Source organism: Anomaloglossus baeobatrachus, chromosome 3 (assembly GCF_048569485.1).
Source record: "Anomaloglossus baeobatrachus isolate aAnoBae1 chromosome 3, aAnoBae1.hap1, whole genome shotgun sequence".
NCBI classification, from domain to species: Eukaryota; Metazoa; Chordata; class Amphibia; order Anura; family Aromobatidae; genus Anomaloglossus; species Anomaloglossus baeobatrachus.
In genome coordinates this window covers 53,696,752-53,722,867 of record NC_134355.1, presented here as the reverse complement: position 1 = coordinate 53,722,867, position 26,116 = coordinate 53,696,752, and the positions used below count along the sequence as shown (strand labels likewise).

At 44.0% G+C, this 26,116-nt stretch overlaps 1 protein-coding gene across 1 annotated transcript in view; it reads right to left on the bottom strand.

Annotated features, from left to right (window-relative positions):
- PLEKHH2 (pleckstrin homology, MyTH4 and FERM domain containing H2) overlaps nucleotides 1–26,116 on the bottom strand; it is a 239,776-nt gene that overhangs the window by 46,475 nt on the left and 167,185 nt on the right. Inside the window, exons 14-19 of the mRNA XM_075339186.1 lie at nucleotides 21,364–21,450; nucleotides 17,249–17,407; nucleotides 14,677–14,757; nucleotides 14,125–14,304; nucleotides 12,181–12,289; nucleotides 8,932–9,044 (exon numbers count right to left, since the gene is read on the bottom strand). Coding sequence (XP_075195301.1) covers nucleotides 8,932–9,044; nucleotides 12,181–12,289; nucleotides 14,125–14,304; nucleotides 14,677–14,757; nucleotides 17,249–17,407; nucleotides 21,364–21,450 — 729 coding nt within the window. The remainder of the gene's footprint in view (nucleotides 1–8,931; nucleotides 9,045–12,180; nucleotides 12,290–14,124; nucleotides 14,305–14,676; nucleotides 14,758–17,248; nucleotides 17,408–21,363; nucleotides 21,451–26,116) is intronic.

Sequence of the window (26,116 nt, the reverse complement as noted above, 5' to 3'; positions counted from 1 at the left end):
TGTGACAGCACCATATTAACGGCGATAGTAGTAGATCGGTACTCACAGGCCAATACCAGAAGTCACGTGACGTGATCTTGTGGATCCAGTGGTTGTCATAGTAGCACAGCGTCATGTGATGACTTCTGTACCTCACATGACTCACTTACTGTTTCACCCGAACGAGAGCTGTGTGAGATAGGAGATGAGCATATCTGGTGTTCACAGCTGTGTAGGTGTGATCAGCAGATATGGAAGAGAAATCAGACAGCTGATCCATATAGTCCCCTAGGGGGACTAGTAAAATAAAAAAAATTTTAAAAAAAGTTTTTACAAATTAAAAAAAACAAAACCCTAAAAGTTCAAATCACCCCACTTTCACCCCATTGGAAATTAAAGGGTTAAAAAAAGAAAAAATATACACATATTTGGTATTGCCTTGTTCAGAAATGCCCGATCTATCAAAATATAAAATCAATTAATCTAATCGGTAAACAGCGTAGAAGCAAAAAAAATTCAAAGCGCAAAAATTACATTTTTCGCTCGCTGCATATTTTGCGATCAAAACAGCGCTTCTGCGCATAAATGGTACCGTTAAAAATATGAGCCCGAGATACAAAAAATAGGCCATTACTGATCCATAGAGCCCAAAAAATGAGAATACTACGGGTCGCGGAAAATGGCGCAAAACCACTTTTTTCGCACAAACTTCTGATTTTTTTTAACCCCTTAGATACAAGTAAACCTATACATGTTTGGTGTCTACGAACTCGCACCAACCTCAGGCATCACACCCACACATCAGTTTTACCATATAGTGAACACGGTGAATAAAAAATCCCAAAAACAACAAAGCAATCGCACTTTTTTGGGATTTTTTTTTTTTGCAGTTTTCCAGTACACTATATGGTAAAACTCATGGTTTCATTTAAAAGTACAGCTTTTTCCACAAAAAATGAGCTCTCAAATGACCAGAATGTAGAGAAAAAGAAACGGAAAGCGGAAAATCGGCCAGTCGTGAAGGGGTTAAAGGATAAAATGTACCGCCGTATTTTAGAAGTGTTCTTTATTTAAGTGGACAAACCCGATGAGCATTTCGACAGGATATCACTTCAATAAAAGATCCTTTTTCGGGAAGAGCTTTTCAAGGATTTTTCTTTTCATGAAATGATTTTGGTGGAGTTTTGAAAAGTTTTTATCCCGAATCTTTTTTGCAGCCATTTCACTGCACAGGGCCTAGTTTGAAGACGTTTTTTACAGGATCTAATTCAAAGACGTGAAATCTACTTTCTTTTTTTTTTAAATAAATCCTTTTAAGAAAAAAACCCAACCTCTTCATATGAAAAGCAAAATGTGTTTCCATTCGAAATTAAGAAAAGGGTTTCAATATTCCTTCCTTATAAAGTACAATTAATGTAGTATTTTATTTATCCCAGTAATTACTTTTTTTAATGTTTTTTTTTTTAGCATTTTAAATGTTAGATAATTCAAGTATAACATAATGTTTTGCATATTTACATTGTTTAAATATTCTGTATAAGATGTTTTGTCAATCCTTTGGCTATCCCTTTTAACCTTGTTTAACCTTACTTTTTCCCCCTTTTTTACCTTTCCATTCCCTTTATATTTTGTTTCCCCATATTTATCAAAAGTTTCAATAAAAACTATTTGGAAAAAAAGGGTTTTCCATGTTGGTAGATGCAACAGATGAGGACTTCTTTGTCTGTGTGAAGGAGGACTTTATGCTGATCTAAATGTAGATGGTTATGTTGTGTAAAGTTTACTTACTCACTGTATTGTAAAAAGTCTCTTGCTTTTTCCTGGTTTTGTTTCTTCTTCCTGATGCAGTGCTGTATGACTGTGCATATTTTTTACCTGATGTTCTGAGATGTAAAGAGCTTGTTATTCCATTTAATCTGCTCTGTGAACTTTCTTCTGCAACTGGGAAGCTAAAAGCTGTGCAAAATTACAAGAATCTTTTTAGCTTTTTCTAAAACAAATAAAACTTCCCTTGCACACCATTTTTTTTGCTACTTATTTTCTATTTATTTAAATAAGTCCAAAATTCAGTGAGTAATGTATCTTTATAGAGGTCATAGATTTTATTTTTTAACCTAAATTCTGTCTGTATCTTGACAGTAAAACAATAACAATCTGCAGCCACCACTGGAGGGAGCACACAAGCTTCCTGCATACTTCATATAAAATGATTGTCTGTGCTTTAATTGTTATGTGTACCTTCTTCCTTCATTTAATTTGTTTACTAAGTGTTAAAGTTAACAAATTTTGTAAATAATCTCCATTGAAAAATATCTACCATTGGCTGCTGCAGAGAATCTGTAAGTCCTTTATCTAGATCAATGCTTTGAAAAAAAAAGCTTCTCAAAGGTTCCCTCTTCTCTCTCCCTTTGTTCTCTAAAGCGGGCTTTACACGCTGCGACATTGCTAATGCGGAGTCATTGGGGTCACGGAATTTGTGACACACATCCGGCCGCATTAGCGATGCCGTTGCGTGTGACACCGATAAGCGATTTTGCATCGTTGCAAAAACGTGCAAAATCGCTAATCGGCGACACGGGGGTCCATTCTCAAAAATCGTTACTGCAGCAGTAACGAAGTTGTTCCTCGTTCCTGCGGCAGCACACATCGCTGCGTGTGACGCCGCAGGAACGAGGAAGCTCCCCTTACCTGCCTCCCGGCCGCTATGCGGAAGGAAGGAGGTGGGCGGGATGTTACGTCCCGCTCATCTCCGCCCCATCGCTGCTATTGGGCGTCGGTTCAGTGAAGCTTCAGTGACGTCGCTGTGACGCCGCACAGACCGCCCCCTTAGAAAGGAGGCGGTTCGCCCGTCACAGCGACGTCGCCGGACAGGTAAGTATGTGTGACGGCTGTTGTGCGACACGGGCAGCGATTTGCCCGTGTCGCGCAACAGATGGGGGCGGGTACCCACACTAGCGATATCGGGACTGATATCGCAGTGTGTAAAGTAGCCTTAAGTGTTAGAGAGAGCAACAAGGAATGGAGTTGGTTATACACAGATTTCCACAGCATGAATGGAGGAAAATGGCTCAAAGAGGGAATAGAGAGCAGTCACTAGAAAAGGAGAAAAGCACAAGAAGAAGAAATGGAAGCTGTGATGATATAATAGATGCTGAGAAACTCAACCCCATGCATACACAAAGACCTCACATTCAGCCTATATTACTGGGAGGGACAATCTCACAAGATAAAAATCTTAAAGGGAACCTGTCACCAGTTTTTTCAGTATTGACCCTAAAGTATCACCTTCTTCAGCTCGGAAGGCTGCATTCTATGAAGGTGCGCCTTGTTCCCTGACTCCCCTTGCAGACCCCAGAAATAACTTTATAAGGTCTGACAGCCATGTATGCAAATGACCTGTTGTGGTTGGATTGGTGGGCTCTTTTTCGGCTCCTGTCCCTCCCTCCTGCCTCTGTTTGCTGTCCTCCTTTGATGATTGATGTAGATAATGCCTTCGTCACCATCCACGTACTGGGCAAAATTGCGTGCCTGCGCAGTCATTCCCGACCCACGCAGGCGCCCTTCGTTCTGCCCCATTGCGGGCAGAGCCGAAAACATAGGTGCACTTGCGCAAACCTGTGAGCTCTCTGCGCAGGTGCGAGATTATGAGAGAGCTCACGGACTATTACCTATCTCCAGAGACTGTCTATCCCATGCCCCTGGGGCCAGACGTCGCAGCACCAGTATTCCCGAGTAACACCCAGTCTCATACCTGCAGCGTAACATCTTCACCATTAGAGGCTCTGGTGAAAACCAGCTGTGGTTCCACAGTCAAACCCCTCTGGGTTTTCTGTTTGCTGGGGCCCAGTGCGTTCACTAAAACCCCTGCTCGCCCGGCAGGCATAGCAGTTCACATGTGCTATATTTTAAGATGAACTGTCACTTGCCATAACTATATCTTTTTTTTACCTGTGGTAAATGATGGTGTTCTCCTGAATCCGACGCTGTTTTACTTTTGTTCCTGCGTCTTTCCATCCCTGAGATATGGCCTCCTCCATGCCTTAAGTAAATCTAATCTTGTTAGTCAAGGGGATGTGGTCCACAATAGAACTCCTATAAAATTATTTAAGTCCATGCCCCTTTGGCTAAATTGACTATATCTATGTACAGGAAAGAGAGGGTCATATCTCCGGAATTAAGAGGCGCAGGAACAAGAGAAAAACAATGTTGTATTTGTTGCACAGCTTCTAGCTTCCCAGTTGGAGAAGAAAGTTCACAGAGCAGATTACATGGGATAACAAGCTGTTTACTTCTTAGAGCATGAGGTAAAAATATGCATAGTCATACAGCATTGCATCAGGAAGAGAAAGCGAAACCAGGAAAAAACAAGAGACCTTTTACAATAGAGAGAGTAAGGAAACTTTACACAACATTGCCATCTACTGTTAGATCAGCATAAAGGCCTCCTTCACACAGACATAGAAGTCCTCATCTGTTGCATATATCAACAGTATTCAGGGGAACCGTAGTATTTACACTGGGTAAAAAAAACAGCTAAAATATTTATGACAGGTCCTTTTGACAGTCATAAACTCTTTAGAAAGTAAAAAACATAATATCACAAGAGCCAGCAGGAGATTGCTTAGGCAATGCAAATTCCAATTTGACTTCACTTCATTTCGAGCTGAAATAATTTATTTTAGTGTTTTGTTTTTTTTTTAATTCCCCACAGACATAGGATAATGTATTATAAAGGTTGGCCAAGGTCAGGGAGGTAGATCATGTTCCTGTTGTAATAAATAATCGTGGAAGTCTTAAAAGTCATAATTTTCAGATATTAGAGAGGGGGGTAGAGTGTACCCGGCTCATTATCCGGATTCCAAACACTGTGGGTCAATGAGAAGTGAATCCACTTATCCCTTCCCTGTGTCAGTCTCCACCAGGCACAGATTATAGAACGAGGTGCAGGTATTTCTTATCCCGATCTCTGCCATGACCTCCCAGTATGCCGACTTTCCCTTTGCATCGTATATAGGAATTATTCTTTCACATATGCGGTTGATTTGCTGCAGCTGGATATGCCTGTGTTTTGCTTTGCAGCATATTCCACTGTAGGTGTGTAGAGACCATGACATAAGTGTCTGTTGGTCTCGTATTTCCCGCACGTCCCACGTCTTATGTGAAGGAAGGCCGGGATGGAGCGGTCCTCGCTGAAATATTCACTAAAGCATTTCAGAAACTATCCAAAAACAACAGGGCTGTATTTTTTTTTAAACAAAATGTCTTATTTTCCTTAAGTATAAAACTTTGATTGTCACCTAGTGTAGTGCTTTGTGGATATCAGTAAAAATGGGGAAAAAAACCAAGGTCCAGCTAAAAATAAATAAAAATCCTTATTTCATTGGTATAAATACAGAATGAGTCAATGATGAATCCACATTAGTGATGATTGAGCACTACCATACTCGAGTGCTCACTACTCATAACTAGTAATGAGTGAGCACTACCATACTCGAGTGCTTGTTATTCATAACTACTGATGAGCGGGCACTACCATGCTTGGGTGCTCTGTACTCATAACTAGTGATGAGCGCAGCGGGCACTACCATGATCAGGTGCTCTGTACTCATAACTAGTGATGAGCGGGCACTACCATGCTCAGGTGCTCTGTACTCATAACTAGTGATGAGCGGGCACTACCATGCTCAGGTGCTCTGTACTCATAACTAGTGATGAGCGGGCACTACCATGCTCAGGTGCTCTGTACTCATAACTAGTTATGAGTGAGCACTACCATGCTCGGGTGCTCTGTACTCGTAACTAGTTATGAGTAAGCACTACCATGCTCGGGTGCTCTGTACTCGTAACTAGTGATGAGCGAGCACTACCATGCTCGGGTGCTCAGTACTCGTAACTAGTGATGAGCGACCACTACCCTGCTCGGGTGCTCAGTACTCGTAACTAGTGATGAGCGGGTACTACCATGCTCAGGTGCTCTGTACTCATAACTAGTGATGAGTGAACACTACCATGCTCGGGTGCTCAGTACTCGTAACTAGTGATGAGCGAGCACTACCATGCTCAGGTGCTCTGTACTCGTAACTAGTGATGAGCGGGCACTACCATGCTCAGGTGCTCTGTACTCGTAACTAGTGATGAGCGGGCACTAACATGCTCAGGTGCTCTGTACTCGTAACTAGTGATGAGCGGGAACTACCCTGCTCGGGTGCTCAGTACTCGTAACTAGTGATGAGCGAGCACTACCATGCTCAGGTGCTCTGTACTCGTAACTAGTGATGAGCGGGCACTACCATGCTCAGGTGCTCTGTACTCGTAACTAGTGATGAGCGGGCACTACCCTGCTCGGGTGCTCAGTACTCGTAACTAGTGATGAGCGAGCACTACCATGCTCAGGTGCTCTGTACTCGTAACTAGTGATGAGCGGGCACTACCATGCTCAGGTGCTCTGTACTCGTAACTAGTGATGAGCGGGCACTAACATGCTCAGGTGCTCTGTACTCGTAACTAGTGATGAGCGGGCACTACCATGCTCGGGTGCTCGTAACTAGTGATGAGCAAGCACTACCATGCTCGGGTGCTCTGTACTTGTAACTAGTGATGAGCGGGCACTACCATGCTCGGGTGCTCTGTACTTGTAACTAGTGATGAGCGGGCACTACCATGCTCGGGTGCTCTGTACTCGTAACTAGTGATGAGCAGGCACTACCATGCTCGGGTGCTCAATATTTGTAACTAGTGATGAGTGGGCACTACCATGCTCTGGTGCTCAATATTTGTAACTAGTGATGAGCGGGCACTACCATGCTCTGGTGCTCAATATTTGTAACTAGTGATGAGCGAGCACTACCATGCTCGGGTGCTCTGTACTTGTAACTAGTGATGAGCGGGCACTACCATGCTCGGGTGCTCTGTACTTGTAACTAGTGATGAGCGGGCACTACCATGCTCGGGTGCTCTGTACTCGTAACTAGTGATGAGCGGGCACTACCATGCTCGGGTGCTCAATATTTGTAACTAGTGATGAGTGGGCACTACCATGCTCTGGTGCTCGGTACTTGTAACTAGTGATGAGCGGGCACTACCATGCTCAGGTGCTCTGTACTCATAACTAGTTATGAGTAAGCACTACCATGCTCGGGTGCTCAGTACTCGTAACTAGTGATGAGCGAGCACTACCATGCTCAGGTGCTCTGTACTCGTAACTAGTGATGAGCGACCACTACCCTGCTCGGGTGCTCAGTACTCGTAACTAGTGATGAGCGAGCACTACCATGCTCAGGTGCTCTGTACTCGTAACTAGTGATGAGCGGGCACTACCATGCTCAGGTGCTCTGTACTCGTAACTAGTGATGAGCGGGCACTACCATGCTCGGGTGCTCGTAACTAGTGATGAGCGAGCACTACCATGCTCGGGTGCTCTGTACTCGTAACTAGTGATCAGAGAGCACTACCATGCTCGGGTGCTCAATATTTGTAACTAGTGATGAGTGGGCACTACCATGCTCTGGTGCTCAATATTTGTAACTAGTGATGAGTGGGCACTACCATGCTCGGGTGCTCGGTACTTGTAACTAGTGATGAGTGGGCACTACCATGCTCGGGTGCTCGGTACTTGTAACTAGTGATGAGTGGGCACTACCATGCTCAGGTGCTCGGTACTTGTAACTAGTGATGAGCGGGCACTACCATGCTCAGGTCCTCAATATTTGTAACTAGTGATGAGCGGGCACTACCATGCTCTGGTGCTCAATATTTGTAACTAGTGATGAGCGAGCACTACCATGCTCGGGTGCTCTGTACTTGTAACTAGTGATGAGCGGGCACTACCATGCTCGGGTGCTCTGTACTCGTAACTAGTGATGAGCGTGCACTACCATGCTCGGGTGCTCAATATTTGTAACTAGTGATGAGTGGGCACTACCATGCTCTGGTGCTCAATATTTGTAACTAGTGATGAGCGGGCACTACCATGCTCGGGTGCTCTGTACTTGTAACTAGTGATGAGCGGGCACTACCATGCTCAGGTCCTCAATATTTGTAACTAGTGATGAGCGGGCACTACCATGCTCTGGTGCTCAATATTTGTAACTAGTGATGAGCGAGCACTACCATGCTCGGGTGCTCTGTACTTGTAACTAGTGATGAGCGGGCACTACCATGCTCGGGTGCTCTGTACTCGTAACTAGTGATGAGCGGGCACTACCATGCTCGGGTGCTCAATATTTGTAACTAGTGATGAGTGGGCACTACCATGCTCTGGTGCTCAATATTTGTAACTAGTGATGAGCGAGCACTACCATGCTCGGGTGCTCTGTACTTGTAACTAGTGATGAGCGGGCACTACCATGCTCGGGTGCTCTGTACTTGTAACTAGTGATGAGCGGACACTACCATGCTCGGGTGCTCAATATTTGTAACTAGTGATGAGCGGGCACTACCATGCTCTGGTGCTCAATATTTGTAACTAGTGATGAGCAGGCACTACCATGCTCGGGTGCTCTGTACTCGTAACTAGTGATGAGCGGGCACTACCGTGCTCGGGTGCTTCGTACTCGTACCTAGTGATGAGCGGGCACTACCATGCTCAGGTGCTCTGTACTCGTAACTAGTGATGAGCGGGCACTACCATGCTCGGGTGCTCTGTACTCGTAACTAGTGATGAGCGGGCACTACCATGCTCGGGTGCTCTGTACTCGTAACTAGTGATGAGCGGGCACTACCATGCTCGGGTGCTCTGTACTCGTAACTAGTGATGAGCGGGCACTACCATGCTCAGGTGCTCTGTACTTGTAACGAGCAGTTGGGTGCACAGATGGGACTCGAGTACCTGAGTGTAATGGACCTGGGGATACCTGGGGAACATTGACACATAGATGGCAAATTATTAAAACAATTGGGAAATAATGAGTTAATGCTGTAAACATCACATGATGCTCTTATTTACTTTTTTACCTTAAATAATTTGATGGCTTCTGTCTGTAATGCCTCGGAGGGTAGCGTAGTGAGCGGTGCCGATATGGCTTCCTTGCTGTGGCACAGAGCCGGATGTCTCCATACCTGTGTGCCTGAACAAGTGCAATGAAATCAGTAACTAAACTACAATAGTTCAATATCAATGCAAAATTACAGTGTTCCCCGCTGGGATCCCAACAATCAGCTGTGGGGAATCTGAGATTTTAAGTGTTAAATTTCCCTGCAGTGCCCCCAGAGGAGGAATGGAGCATTACACAATAAACATTTACAGTATGTATGAGCAAAGTGAATGAGACTTATGAACGCTCATACACACGCTGCTTTTTTCTCCTTGCAGATTTTAAGCAGTTTGAGATCTACAGCATGTCAATTATTTCAGTATTTTTGCAGTATTTTTCAGAATGGGAAAAAAACCCACTGAAAAAACGCACCCAAAAACGTGTGTAATTTTGGCATTGTTTTTCCTGCAAACATTCCAATATTTGCAGCAAATTCTGCTGCAAAAACTGAAGGTGTGCACAGACCCCTAAATCAATGGGCTGCCGGTGTAAGGGAACGTGCGCACATTATGTATTTACAGGAGACATTTCTGCACCAAAAACATGTCTCTTGGCAGAAGAAACGGCGTAAAATTCACACTTTTTTTGCATGCATTTTTTTAATGCGTTTTTTTTCCCATTCATTTGAATGGGTGGAAATGCTGTAAAAATGTAGAAAAATGAACATGCTGCAGATTTGTATCTTCTTAAAATCTACAAGGAAAAGATGAGTAATGAGTGCACGATGTTTCATAGATCTCACTCACTTAGCTGGGAGAGTAAAACACTGCACGCAAAAAAGAAGCAAATATACAGTGTGTGAACAAGGCCATGTATATCTCAGAATTCCCAAATAACAAAATGGGATGCCAAAAGTATACAACCTCTTTAAGGAAAAGGAAAGTTTTTTTCTAATATAGATGGTCACTCTTCTGGTCTCAGCAAACATGGAGGTCTACGGGACTGGTTTTAGGCCCTGTGCGCACGCTGCAGATTTACCGCGGATTTTGCTGCGGATTTGCTGCAGAAAATGTGTCTAACATTTCTGCAGTCATTCCCCAGCAAATTCTATGGGTTTTAAAAAAATGCTGTGCGCACACTGCGTTTTTTTTATACCCGCGGATTTACCCGTGGATTTTCCGCTGCGGAATTAATGAGCATGTCACTTCTTTTCTGCAGGTACCTGCGGTTTTTGCCATAGATAATGGTAAAAATTCGCAGGGACCAACCTGCAGACAATCCGCGGCAAACCGCACTAAGGCTATGTTCACACACTGCGTTTTTTACCTGCGTTTTGGGTCCGTTTTTGCTGCAGAAATTTCTTGAGAAATTCTTGTAACCTTTCTGCAGACATTCCCCAGCAAAACCTATGGCAAAAAAAAATAGCTGTGCACACACTGCGTTTTTTTCTTAAGAAAATTCTTTCAGTAGATTTTCTTAAGAAAAAGAATGAGCATGTCACTTCTTTTCTGCAACTAACTGCGTTTTTTGCCATAGATAATTGGCACAATAACGCAGGGAGCAACCAGCGGTAAAAACGCACCAAAAACGCACAGAAAACGCACCAAAAACGCACCGAAAACGCGGCAAAAACGCAGGTGCGTTTTTGGTGCGTTTTTTAACACAGGTGCACTCTTAAGAAATTTCTTAAGAAATTTCTTAAGAAAAATCATTTTTCTAGTGTGAACATAGCCTTAAACCGTATGCGGATTTCATTGCGGTTTTGGTGCGGTTTTTTAAGAGGGTCCGGATTTTCCTTAAGAAAAAGGCACTTTCTAGTGCGCACATAGCCTTCGATAAAGTGTGTGTTACGGCCGTCTCTCTGTATTTTGAGACTAGTGAAAGGATCAGGACTAGACTCTCATTGTCATGTGAGACTTATTAAACACATATTATTAAATGTGGTTTCTTTATTTGGGCATGGCAAGGGTTAATGTCAGTTATCGTTGCCAGCAGCTTCTGACTCTTAGTCAAGTGTTTCCAGTTTGGGAGAGGCCACTCCTAGTCCCTTTATATACCGTCTGTTTCCAGCAGAGGGTGTCGGTTATTCTCTTTGCCATTAATTCTGGTCCTGGAGGTGGAAGGAGCTGCTAAGTCCTTGCTGCTGTTAGCGGTGTAGGCTGTAGTACTGGTGCTTGACTGCAGCCTAGTTGTTGGAGTTAGTCTATTGTTGTTTTCCCCCCTGTTTGTCTCCTCTTCACTTGGTGTGTTGTTTTAATGTTGCGGTGGGACTAGTGATGTTTATCTTCCCACTCACTAGCCAGGCTATCTGTAGAGTCTCCCAGGGCTTCAGGTTCCTGCTCAGCGACAGGTGAGGAACCTGTATAGGGACTGGCTAGGAGTGCAGCATACAGCGGCAGGTAAGTGGGGAAAGTGTCCACCTTCCCTCTCACTAACCGTTGTTAATGTGTCCCCGGTGTACCCCTTGTTTGACTTGGTAAAACACCTGTTTGTTTTGTGTTGTGTTTTACTTCATGCCGGACCTTCCCTAAGTCCGTTTTCTGACAGTGTGGCCCCAAAACCTCATAGACCATACCAGCATCAAGGTCACTGGTATACTCGACCACCGTCATATGTTTCATAGACGTTAAATGGAGCAGAAATACACATGTGATAATTGCCCCATTGAAAGTCCTATGGATCCCAGTTCTCATGATCATTGGAGGTCCCACCAGTCAGACCCCCAGCGATCCAACATTCATCCCCTTAGACTATGGAAAAGTAATTCATGGTGTCCATGGGCCATTCCCTTGAGGTTTCTATTTAATAACATCCAAGAATAACTTTTAAAGGGAATCTGTCACTAGTTTTTTGTTGCTCCATCTGAGAGCAGCACAATGTAGAGAAAGAGACCCTGAATCCAGCGATGTGTCACTTACTTTAACACTTGCTGCACTTTTCATAAAATTCCTGTTTTATCTTCCATTTTTCTGCATGCTGAGTTTTGTATAACCCCGTCCACACCACTTATTGGCAGCTTGTACACTGTGCATAGGCAGAAAGCTGCCAATCAGTGGTGTGGGCGGGGTTACACAGAGCTTATGAATAAGGATGACTACCTGGCAGCATGTTTACTAGTCCTTTAGCAATAATCTCCTGCTGATAAGATAGTGATTTTATCAAAACTACACACACCGCCTCCATGCACTGCCGCAGACATTGATTGGACACATATAGGAAGGACACTTACATGATTCTCCATCCATGCTCAGCAGTTTGCACACCAGCTGCTCAAACTCTGTACCCACACTGGCTCCCGTCACTCCTGCTGCCATGGTCAAATGGTAGTGCCACGTTTCCTATAAAACAACAGGAATATTTATTATTTATATCTTGTTGTTATAAATCCTGAGTGCAAATGTTAGAGGCAAATACATGTAAACATACAGTATATCCGCGCTGGCGCTGCAGCCCAGTAATGAAACGTATCCGAAAATATCAAAGCTGAACTGTGTCACTAGCTCTATTCAATATACGTATTCTGATGGATGATCAGTCTATGTATATACAGTATGTCAGTCTGTGTATATATATATATATATATATATATATATATATATATATATATACAAAAACAACGCAGCACTGCAAGATTGTAGTAATAAAGCAATTTATTCACCTATGCTCTTTGTTACGTTGCAGCATTTTGGAGTCCTACCATTTTTGCATATATGTTGGTACTGTACACCTTGCACCCAACAACTAAAGTTTTGTATAGTGCTGCTTTCTTCTATTTATCTATCAATCTATCTATCTATTTATCTATCTATCGATCTATCTATCCCATATCAATCCATCAATCCCATATCTATCCCATAATCCAGCAGCAGTCCACTCCTTGTGAATCTCCCTCCAAATATTTGAATGTCCTTTTCTTAACAATCCTATCCAGTCTGTGGTTATCCCAGTTACTTGTGCACCTTTTTCTACCACACTTTTTCCTTCCACTCAACTTTGCATTAATATGCTTGGATACAGCACTCTGTAAACAGCCAGCTTCTTTAGTTATGACCTTTTGTGGCTTACCCTCCTTGTGGAGTGTGTCAATGACTGCCTTCTGGACATCTGTTAAGTTAGCAGTTTTCCTCATGATTGATTAGCCTACTGAACCAGACTAAGGGACAATTTTAAACACTTAGAAAGCCTTTGCAGGTGTTTTGTGGTAATTATTCTAATTTTGTGAGATAATGACTTTTGGGTTTTCATTGGCTGTAAGCCATAATCATCAACATTAACGGAAATAAACACTTGAAATAGATCCTTCCGTGTGTAATGACTTTATATAATATATAGGAATAGATCACTCTGTGTGTAATGACTTTATATAATATATAGGAATAGATCACTCTGTGTGTAATGACTTTATATAATATATAGGAATAGATCCCTCTGTGTGTAATGACTCTATATAATATATAGAAATAGATCCCTCTGTATGTAATGACTTAATATAATATATAGAAATAGATCCCTCTGTATGTAATGACTTAATATAATATATAGAAATAGATCCCTCTGTGTGTAATGACTCTAATATATGTGTTTCCCTTTTTGTATTAAATTAGTGAAATAAATTAACCTTTTGATGATATTCTAATTTATTGAGATGCACCTCTATCTATCTAAATATCCCTCTATCTATCTATCTATCTATCTATCCATTATCTATCTATGTATCTATCTATCCCTCTATCTATCTATCTATCTATCTATCCCTCTATCTATCCCTCTATCTATCTATCTATCCCTCTATCTATCTATCCCTCTATCTATCTATCCCTCTATCTATCTATCCCTCTATCTATCTATCTATCTATCGAGACTAGTACCATGGAGAAAGAACATGTGGCAGCTATGAGAACCCTGGAGAATGGAAGTGTAGCAGTCTGGTTACGAACCCTATGGATCCTGAAACCTGCACAGGGATCCTTTCCCCCATAGAAATGACCTATTTATCATATTTAGGAGATGGGGGCAAACAAGCATCAGAATTTACTTGTGCAAATTGCTTAGGGGTATAGTGGTCAACTTGTTATGTATTTTTTGCACTCCTAGTAGACAAATCCCCAATTTCCCCCCCATAAATCCCAGCACTGAGGCATCTCCGCCTTATATCTCTGAGCGTCATGCGTACTTTTTCATGCTTGGATCCAATGAGAAGGTATGTGGGGTCCTGTTCTTTGGGGTGGATGACGATGGTAAAATGTGTGGATAAGAGGCTCCGTCCACTGGTCTCATAGTCCTCATCAGAGTCACAGGACCGGTCTACTTCTTCTACTTTTGCTTCCCAGAGTTTGACTTGTCCCAGTGGAAACTACATGAAAAAAAGAACAAAAATAATATCACTGATTTTAGCCATTGGTCAAAGCAAAAGTAACGTCATTTGTATTGTAGACCACTTTTCTGAGACTTGTCTCAAATAGTGATCGGAGCCGAGACCCTCACTAATCACTAATATTAAGGGGCAGTGGATCTCGTCTGAAGCTTCCCTTTCAGCTCACGGCTCTTTTCCACGGGCTATTGACAGCACATTGACCTGAACCAATAGATCAATCACAGCAAAGACCCCATTATTCATAATTTTGATAGGTGTCTTGCCCCTTGAATTGAATGGAAATTGCATTTATTGTATATTAGGAACGAGGGGTGTAGTCATGGTGCAGCAAGCTGCCGAAGTAGAGCTCACCTTCTCCTCCTGACTGCGGAAATAATATAGTGTTTTTCCCACCAGGGTACACCAAACTCTTTTAGAATATCCATGCTTAACCTGAAAACATAAAAACACCATAATATAAGGCATTCCGTCAAAAATGAAGCATCCATTAAAGATCAATCATTGTGTTTTAGCCATAGGTCCTGCAGATTTTGCCCAGGGTCATCATGTCACTGCGACTTCGGCAAATTTATTATACAAGGAGCACCAAAATAATTTCCATACATGCACCAAATATGTTTTTAGAGTTTTGTTTTTTGTGCCTCACTTGACACTTTTGGAAAAGCCAACAAGGCTAAATGGGCCAGATTTATTACTAGTGTGTGCCACTTATTGAGTATGAGCCAGTCGGAATACCACTTCTGTTGGCTTGATAAAGGAGACCCTGTCTACCGGTCACGATGACTCTGGGATAGCAAGGAACTGCGGCCACTAACCTGTCCCTCAAGCTACGGGGTCCTATGCTATCCTTATTCTCAGGGATACCACTAATGGTAGGGATGCCTGACTCTCCTTCCTGGCCCTGCTCCTGACCAGTCCTGATCTGATTCCCCCTCCTCCAGGGAAGGACAGGACAGGAGTGTAATGAAAGTCACAAATATAAACAGACAAGGGAAAAACTAAAACTCTGTCACATGCACACACACAGGTAAAGATAATAAGAGATTCAGGAGGAAACACAAGAGAAGTAAGCTACAAAACACCAGGGGTAAACTCCACAACCACACCGAGCAAAGAGCACAACTTCCACCAGAACATCTCGGACACCACTCCTAACAGACCAACATAGAAACAATAGCTGGCATGGGAAGAAGATTTCATCCAGCTTAAATAGGAGGGGAGCAGATGTTATTGGCCTCCCCACCACGTGATCACAGGTACCTAACAAGTAGACTAGCACAGATTAATTCTTGCTAGCCTGCCTATGTCTCAGCACACAGCAGGTCGATGCCAGAGTCTGCCTGTGTTGATCCCAGACACCAGAGTAACCATCGGGCAGATTGTCAGAATCTGCAATGTGAATAGAGTCCATCGCTATGACAGTTGGAGAAGTTTGTGAGAAACCCCATGTGACACTACCTGAAACACTTTGCTATTTGGAGGACAATTATATTTTATCACCTCATACTATCTTTTATATTTTTTTCCATATCACATGTAGTTTTTTTATTTTCTGTATTGCTTTTATCTTATATTAAGATCTTCTCTATTTGGAGTTGGATTGATGGATTCATACACCTCAAGGCCCCGCTACATGCAACGACATCGCTAACGAGATGTCGTTGGGGTCACGGAATTCGTGACACACATCTGGCCTCGTTAGCGACGTCGTTGCGTGTGACACGTACGAGCGACCGCTAACGATGCAAAATACTCACCAAATCGTTGATCGTTGACACGTCGTCCATTTCCCAAATATCGTTGCTCGTTCTGGACGCAGGTTGTTCGTCGTTCCTGAGGCAGTACACATCGCTACGTGTGACACCCCAGGAACGATGAACAACATCGTACCTGCGTCCTCCGGCAACGAGGTGGGCGTGACGTTCATGTGCCTGTTCTCCGCCCCTCCGCTTCTATTGGCGGGCCGCTGTGTGACGTCGCTTTGATGCCGCACGAACCGCCTCCTTAGAAAACAGGCTGTTTGCCGGCCACAGCGACATCATTAGGAAGATAAGTATGTGTGACGGGTACTAGCGATTTTGTCCGCCACGGGCGCACAAACGACGGGGGCGGGGTTGTACGCGTGTAAAGCCCCCTTCAGTTTGTTTCCTAATTTTGGGTGACCTCAGATATCTCTCCTCCCTATTTCTACACTTCATGTATCTCAGGCACATTTGGCAGCCAAACTCTCGAGGCAAACATGATACTGATTATAACCCATAAACCTACCAGCAACGTTGTGCCTTCTATCCAACACAACCACTTAGACCGGTGTCCCACTTGCGAATGCCTTGCGTGTATCTCGCGCAAGTTTCGCGGTGCATCACCCATCACAGACTCACTCTCTGCTCACAGAAGCAGGTCGGCTGCATAGAGATGCATGCAACCGACCCGCTCCTGTGAGCAGAGAGTGAGTCTGTGATGGGTGATGCCCCGCGAAACTCACGCAAGGTATTCGCAAGGTATTCGCAAGTGGGACACCGGCCTTACGGGAAGTCATCAGCCATATTGTCTATTTTGTTCCCATATGCAATCAACCTATTCCGTGCTCCTTTTTACTTTTGTTTGTTTTGGGGATTTTTTTTAGTATTGAATTGATGATGCCCTACAACTTTGTAATTCACTTTTTTTCTCTATCTCGTTCCATTTTCGGGAAAAAAAGCTAACTCCATAGTTTTCCACCAGGTGGCGCTATAGGTGGTTTCATTGCGTAGCGCATGGCTACTTTACTATACCTAGACACCACTTCTATGTCTATAGCTGCCGCCGTTCTCAAGTTAATGGCGGTGGACAGGATATGGGTGGACACACTGTATATTATATGGGTTAAGTGAATCTGTAAAATGTTTCTTGATTTCACATACCTACTGTTTATATACCTTACCTTTGTTAACAGACCCTTTACTGTTGGTTTAACATCAGGTTGGGTGAAGAGTACGCTGGCCGCCTGGACTCGAAGGACATTCTGCAGGACTCTGACCCATTCATCCAGGATATTAGGAGAATCTGCTGTTAAGTAATATGTCCTCTTCTCAGTCACCAACTAAATAAGGAAGATTGGTTAAATACTGTATACTGCTCGGTTACAAGAATTGATACTTGTTAGCAAAATCACTATTAGAAACCACAACTTTGTACAGTCCACCCAAATGTCAAGAATATTTAGGAAATTATTGTTGTATTGCAATTAGGTAACACATATTTGAAGAGCATCAGTTGTACGACTAATTTGCTTTATAAACAAGAAACGTGTATAATAGTGCTACAATTTAGGTTTGTGACCCCTATCACTTTATGATTGGTGATAGATAGGGATGAGCGAACCTGCAGATGTTCAGGTCCTGATGGGTCTGACCAGATTTAAAAAAAAACAAGTCCAGTTCGGACAGCACTTGAACCTGAACATCTGCCCGGATGCCGAACCCCATATAAGTCTATGGGGGCCCGAACATTTCCTGTAAAATAAAAGGGTTAAAGCAGGAGAATATACTTACCAAGCCTACCGCGTGGTTGTTACGCTACTTCCGAGTCCGCTCATCAGTCCTCATACATATTCACTGCTTTCCCCACCCACTGGCAATCGCCAATCACAGGCGCTTTTAGAGAGGTTTGGGGCGTGGTCTACTGGCAGCCAATCAGAGCCATCGGTGGGCGGGGAAAGCAGTGAATATGTATGAGAACTGATGAGCGGACCCAGAAATAGTGCTACAGAGGCACAGGAGGCTTGGTAAGTATATTCTCCTGCTTAACCCTTTCTCCACCCACTGGCAATCACCAATCACAGGTGCTTTTAGAGAGGGTTTGGGCGTGGTCTACCAGCAGCCAATCAGAGCCGCCTGTGGGTGGGGAAAGCAGTGAATATGTATGAGGACTGATGAGCGGACCTAGAAATAGTGTTACAGAGGCACAGGAGACTCAGTAAGTGTATTCTCCTGCTTAACCCTGTTGTTTCTTTTTTTTATTTTTTTAATATCCGAGTGGTCGAACCAGAACTGTAACATGGACATCCCTGAGAAGTCTGTGTCCGGGTCCGGGACCCGAACACCAGTTGTATGGTACGGACACCAAACTTTACACTTCGGGTTCGCTTATCACTAGTGATAGACAGTCCAACCACTGGAAACTCCAGTCATCATGAGAAAAAAAGGGGAAAACAAGGAGCTAAATCAGCCTTTACTGTTTCTCCTATTCAGTGGCTCTCTGGACACCTCCATGGCTGGAAATGCCACTGGAAAGGGTAAATATAAGAATAAACAACAATAAATTTGCATGGGACCCCCATGATCATAGACCGATAAGCCCACTTGGCAATTCTTCAGGAACACACATGAGGTTGGTGGAAATATTTGAGACCTCCCATAAGTGTATGCAATCACCTGAGCATGGCCAGAGGCTCATAAGAAGCACCGATAGGCTTCTGATGGGTAACGCCAGAGTGCTCCATGGACAAAAGGAGCAATGGCCACATTTAGGGGGTGGGACACAGAGTAGAGGGATTGTGCAATGGTCATGGAGAAAACCTGGTCTGTAAAAGAGTGAAATTATTTTTTCTTTCAGTTGCACACATCAATAACCTTCATTACCGCCATCATTGAACGTTGCCAAGTATGTTTATAAAATGGGGGTAACGCTAAAATTAAGCTGTAACTTCTATAGAACACTGCCCCTATTGGATAAAGTGTGATAGAACAAGGTCAAAGAAAACAACCATAGCGTAAACGGAAAAACGGAATCTGTCACCCCATCTGAGAGCAGCATGCTGTGATGGGAGAGACCGGATACCAGCAATGTATCACATACTGGGCTGCTTGCTGCAGTTTTCATAAAATTCAGTTCTCTCAATGCTGAGCCCTGTATAACTCCCCCCACACCACTGATAAACAGCTTTTGTATGTACACAGTGCATAGGCAGAAAGCTTCCAATCAGTGCTGGAGGTGGAGACTATACAGAGCTCATGAACATGGAAGACTACCTGGCAGCAGGTTTATTAGTCCACTAATGATAATCTCCTGCTGATAAAACAAGGTTTTATCAAAACTACAGCAAACAGCTCAGTAAGTGACACATCGCTGGAATCAGGGTAACAGGAATTTTATCAAAACTGGATTGGCTATAATCAGGGTCTCTAACCCTACCCCTACATAATGCTGCTCTCATATTAGGTGGCAAAAATCTGGTGTCAGATGCCCTTTAAAAGCTCTGGACACCAATTGGCGTTGATAAAATAATTTTTATATACGTTACTAGATACCTTATGATAATTAACGTGCACTAAGTTTAAGTTTGCAATCTTCATGCCTCCATTAAATTTCAGACAACTGATTAGCAGTTTTCTGCTGAATCCAATTTTCAGGTTTTTCTTGTGTAGGAGTGTCTCTCCCAGTAATATAAGCTGGATGTGAGCTCTGTGTTTATCAAGGGTGCTCCTGTCTTCACTGCTCTTATATCAGCACAGCTTCTATCCTGCATTTATTTCCTTTTCATTACCTTTGCTCTTTTTCTATAGCCTGTTTTCTCTGCCCTACCTGAGACTGTAGCTACTTCTTTCCCTTTCCATGCTCCAGATAAGTGTACAAACCGTTCCTCCTCCCTGTTGCTATCTCTAATAATGTAGAAAAAAATGGAAATAACAGAGGAACCTTGATGGATTTATAACATTTTTGCATAGCACTTAGTAAGATATGTAGTCATCTTCTGTGGGAGTGTCTCTCCCAGTAATAGAGGCTAGATGTGAGCGCTGTGTTTATCAAGGGTGCTGCTGTATTCACTGCTCTTATATCAGCACAGCTTCTATCCTGCATTTATTTCCTTTTCATTACCTTTGCTCCTTTCCTATAACCTGTTTTTTTCTGCCCTCCCTGAGACTGTAGATACTTCTTTCGCTTTCCATACTGCAGATCTGTGTACAAACCTTTCCTGTTGCTATCTATAATAATGTAGAAAAAGGGGAGATAGCAGAGAGGAACCTTGATGGATTTATAACATTTTTGCATAGCACTTAGTAAGATATGTATTCATCTTCTGTGGGAGTGTCTCTCCCAGTAATAGAGGCTGGATGTGAGCTCTGTGTTTATCAAGGGTGCTCCTGTCTTCACTGCTCTTATATCAGCACAGCTTCTATCCTGCATTTATTTCCTTTTCATTACCTTTGCTCCTTTCCTATAGCCTGTTTTTTCTGCCCTCCCTGAGACTGTAGATACTTCTTTCCCTTTCCACATTCCAAATCTGTGTACAAACCTTTCCTCCTCCCTGTTGCTATCTCTAATAATGTAATGTAGAAAAAAAATGGAAATAGAGAGGAACCTTGATGGATTTATAACATTTTTGCATAGCACTTAATAAGATATGTATTCATCTTCTGTGGGAGTGCCTCTCCCAGTAATAGAGGCTGGATGTGAGCTCTGTGTTTATCAAGGGTGCTGCTGTCTTCACTGCTCTTATATCAGCACAGCTTATATCAGCACAGCTTATATCAGCACAGCTTATATCCTGCACTTATTTCCCCTTCATTACCTTTGCTCTTTTTCTATAGCCTGTTTTTTCTGCCCTCCCTGAGACTGTAGATACTTCATTCCCTTTCCACACTGCAGATTTGTGTACAAACCTTTCCTGTTGCTATCTATAATAATGTAGAAAAAGGGGAAATAGCAGAGAGGAACCTTGATGGATTTATAACATTTTTGTATAGCACTTAATAAGATAAAGGTATTAGTCTGCAGCAGCAAAAGAATATAACATTTTTACATAAGAAGACTATTTCGATAGCTGCTTAACTTTGCCCTTAGGAAGCAAATGAACGGTTAAATGATTTCTGTGCGGTGTACGTAGCCTTTAAAGAAATGTTTCCTATTAAAAAAAAAAGATTATATTTCACATGTTATAGATAGAAAAGATGAAAGAGAAGTCTATATTTCTCCATTCACCGCCTGACGAGAATTGTATCTGCAAGAAGAGGAGCGCTCTACAAATTAATTCATTATCCGCAATTATTGCATTACCTGCACGGTCTGCTTCCCGTCACCTCTCACTATATGACTGGAGGAATTTAATTCAATTTGACCCTGGGGCTTTCGTATTACATCACTCTGCGGGGAAAAGTACAATTATCTCAGAGCTGGATTTACAAGGTAAAAAACCTAAAATATAAACCATTGTTCTTGACAAGTTCATAACCTTGCCCACACTTCTGCTAAGTGCTCTCCACCAAAACAGAGAGTATCCCACGGTATCTACAGACATACTAACAAGGGTCACTCACCACCTGTCATGTGTCTTAATGAGGAATCTACATAGTTAGATCTTAGTTTTTTTGTGCACATTTAAAGAGCAAACCATGACGAAAACTAACATGTGAATACTGCCTTAAAGGGAATCTGTCAGGTCCAATATGCACCCAGAACCACGAGCAGTTCTGGGTGTGTGGCACCCCAGTGGTCATAGGAGCCACAGTGGCATTGCTCTCCTCATCGGGGGGCAATGCTATGCCTGGAAGCAGCGGGGAAAATCTCCATGTCAGGTGCAAACACACACAACACTTCCTAACTCAGGCCAGAAGGGGGAGCTCAAGCCCTGGTTGGGACGAGCTTCCCTGTGCATTCTGGGCTGAGGAGTGGTTTGAGCGGGAAAGAGGAAGAGAGACCTCAGAATACTAGAGGCGAGCAAAGAGAATGGTCGCTGTAAGAGAGCTGAGTGCAAGCTTTCCAGGACTGAGCGCAAGAATCAGGACACCGGGGTCCTCGACTGTCGGGTGCTAATGGCCCAGCAGTAAAACCCGGACGGAAGGAGATTGTACAACTCCTGGCTCACCAGAGACAGCCAAGGTGAATCATGGAGCCCGGAGCCACAGAAATACAAGCGGGCCCTGCATCCAGATCGCACTGCCCGCTACAAGGGGCAAGGCAAATTGCATCTAAGAAGAGGGACGCTGGGCGGCTTCAGGCCACAGCAACCTATACGCAAAGCGCACTAAGGGAGGCTTCCAACCCACCTGGCAAAGAAAGACTCTCCACTACTACCAGGCTGACCGGACCACTGTAACTCGGGACCGTAACAGCTGACCATTAAAAGGTAAAAGAAACTACCGACCTGTGTTATCCAGTTACTGTCGGTGTCCTCAGTCCTGCACCCCAGCGCACACCACCATAGACTACCACCCCCATCATCCTCCCTGGGGCCTAGCTTCACCTGCGGGAAGCTAAACTATCCTAGCTGCGACAACACCCGCCCCAGGGAACAAAGACGGCGGCTGCGGCTAATTCCTGGCGTCACGAGACAACTACTACTCACAACATCCCCATCATCCATCCCTTTTATTGTACAACTCGGGACCACGAAGCCGGGCAGGGCCACCCATGATATCCCAGACCCGACATCACCGGCCCGGCGACGAGTACGTTTAACCCCTGCCCCGTGGGTGCTACAGGTGCATATCTCTAATCCCTGCCTAACTGTCCCTGTATCTAGTAGGACGCAGAAAGAGAGCTTTATAAAAATAATTATCCTTTATTATATGCTAATGAGGCCAGCGACTAGTCGCAAGGGCGTTAGTTCCCTTGGCTAGTCGGCCAGCGGATAATGGATGCGCACTGGGCATGATTCGGAGTCCCAAGCACTTCCGGTCATGTGCACTATACCTTACTGAAGCCGGGAAACTTACACCCAGCATGAATTTAGTGCGCATGATCAGAAGTCGCGGGAACTCTCTTCTCCACCAGCTGCCATCATGAGTGAGGTATGTGCTGCGGCACTGCGCATCATTAGCATGTTAGTATGTCCACAGGAGTGTGCTAACATACTAAGGGGGCCAACTAGCCAAGGGAACTAATGCCCCTGTGACTAGTCGCTGGCCTCATTAGCATATTATAAAGAATCTTTAGAAATACTTTTTCTATAGATCCCTTTATCTATGCTAGTGTATACAGAGACGGTTAGGCAGGGATTACTAAAATGCACCCAGAACTGCTCGTGGTTCTGGGTGCATATTAGAGCTGACAGGTTCCCCATAAAGGAATATTCTTCTTAAATACCACTTTGTAAATGGGCAATCCCCTATTATCAGCATTCTGCCTGCACTATAGGTGCTGGAACTTATTTTCTATCACATCCTTGCATATATTTATTGCTTTTACCAATTGCATTCCTGCCCTGACCTGAAACCCTTAGGACACTTTCACACTGCGTTGTGACCTCCATTCAGTGGTCACGTTGGGACTTCCGTCCGAACCCCCTGCAAAATGGGTTTCGTAGGCATGCGCCGATGGGGCCATTGACTAGAATTGTGCAGACAGAGTCACTGTGTGCTTTGTCATGCACCATTTTCGGTAGTAATAATAATAATAATAATAATATTTATTCACTTATATAGCACTATTAATTCCACAGCGCTTTACATACATCAGGAACACTGTCCCCATTGGGGCTCACAATCTAGAGTCCCTATCTATATGTCTTTGGAGTGTGGGAGGAAACCAGAGAACCTGGAGGAAACCCACGCAAACACGGGGAGAACATACAAACTCCTTGCAGATGTTGTCCTTGGTGGGATTTGCACCCAGCGCTGCAAGACTGCAGTGCTAACCACTGAGCCACCATGCCGCCCATAGTATATGCTTTCTGGAGGTGGACACCTAGACATAGTGTCCGCCTGCAGAAAGCGTATACTCCCGAAAATGGTGCATGACAGAGCACACGGTGACTCCGTCTGCAGCATTATAGTCAATTGCCCCATCCGAAACCCGTTTTGTGGCGTGTTCGGATGGAAGGCCCGATGGGCCCACTGAACGGAGGTTAGAACGCAGTGTGAAAGGGGCCTTAGCTCTTTGTTCTATATGTATGGAGTTGACAGACAGAATGGCAGGAGAAAAAATAAATAAAGCTGGCCTTTTTCATATAATAAGTCTCCTGGATATGGATTACACTTAGCAACAAGCAGTAGACAGCAAGAATTAAAGGGAATCTGTCACCAAGTTTTTGCTCCCCCATCTGAGAGCAGGATAACACGGAGACAGAGACCCTGATTCCAGTGATGTGTCACTTACTGAGCTGTTTGCTGCCATTTTGATAAAATTAATGTTTTTTTCTGTTGCAGATCTAGCAGTTATACAGAGCTCATGAATAGGCTGGACTATCTGCAGCACACCAAGTAGTCCTGTAATGATAATGTACTGCTGATTAAACAGTGATTTTATCAAAACTAAACTAAGCAGCCCATTAAGTTACACATCACTGGAATCACAAACTCTGACCCTACATTATGCTGTGCTAAGATTAGGTGGCAAACATCTGGTGACAGATTCTCTTAAAAGAAGAGAGTTGCCTAGTGGCTTGTGACACCTGTCTGGAGGGAGGGGTAAGAAAACAAAGGCCCAGATTCATTAACACTGGCGATTTTCTCTATGGTCTTAATGACAAACGCTCCTGATTCATGAAGACGAACATTTGATTAATGGAAATCTTACTCCAGTCCCTGACTTGAGTAATATTTTTGACATAGGGAACATCATGGCTCCTCATGAATTAGATGCTCTATCTATGGCATCAAGTCCCCGCTGCACCACCAAACCAAAAAGCTGGAGTGAAAATGGCAAAAGTAATTTTTGCGAGACCTTGAGTTGTGCAAAAATGTTGCTACTTTTCAATGCAGTTTCCAGCAAATTGTGATAAAATTGCATTGATGATTAGTCCCCATAATTCTTACATAAAGTAATTGCAAAAAAATTGTCCATTTATCAATTGTATCTATCAAGTTCTCTGAAATTATATATATATACCGTATTTTTCGGACCATAAGACGCACTTTTTGCCCCCCAAATGTTGGGGGAAAGTGGGGGGTGCGTCTTATGGTCTGACTATAAAGTTGCGGGTGCGGGGAATGAGGGTGCCGCAGTGGAGCGGGTCATCGGCGGCACCAGCAGGCTGTAGCAGCCTGCAGCAGCCTGCCGTGACCACGTGGGCCCGCTCATTACATATGCACGCCCATCCTCCCGCCCATCATCTCTCAGCGAAACCGGCGCTGACAGGTGGGCGGGGTGATGGGCGGGGGGGGGTGCGTGCATAATTAGCAGCCGGCCGTGATCACCCCTGGCAACTACAGCCTGGAGTGATTATGTGCGGCTGTATTCACTGCCCCCCGTGCATCATTATCAGCGCGGGGTGCAGTGAATCAGTATACTCACCCGTCACCGTGTGTGGAGCCGCCCCCCTGCAGCATCGCGTCTTCCTGTCTGTGCCGGCGGTCAGCTGATCTGGACACTAGCGGCGCGCACCGCGATAACGTCATCGCTGTGCGCGCCGCTAGTATCCACCAGAATCGATCAGCTTACCGCCGGCACAGACAGGAAGACGCGATGCTGCAGACAACGGTGACGGCTCCACACAGCGGCGCTGCAGCTGAGACAGAGATCGGTGCTTCAGGGAGTGAGGAAGGATAAGTATAAACGTTTATTTTTTTTTCCTGTGCCACAGAATACACGCCATTTACCAGGATGGGGGTATATCATGAGCAGGATGGATGGGGGCATTTCATGAGCAGGATGGATGGGGGCATATCATGAGCAGGATGGATGGTGGCATATCATGAGCAGGATGGATGGGGGCATTTCATGAGCAGGATGGATGGGGGCATATCATGAGCAGGATGGATGGGGGCATATCATGAGCAGGATGGATGGGGGTATATCATGAGCAGGATGGATGGGGGCATATCATGAGCAGGATGGATGGGGGCATATCATGAGCAGGATGGATGGGGGC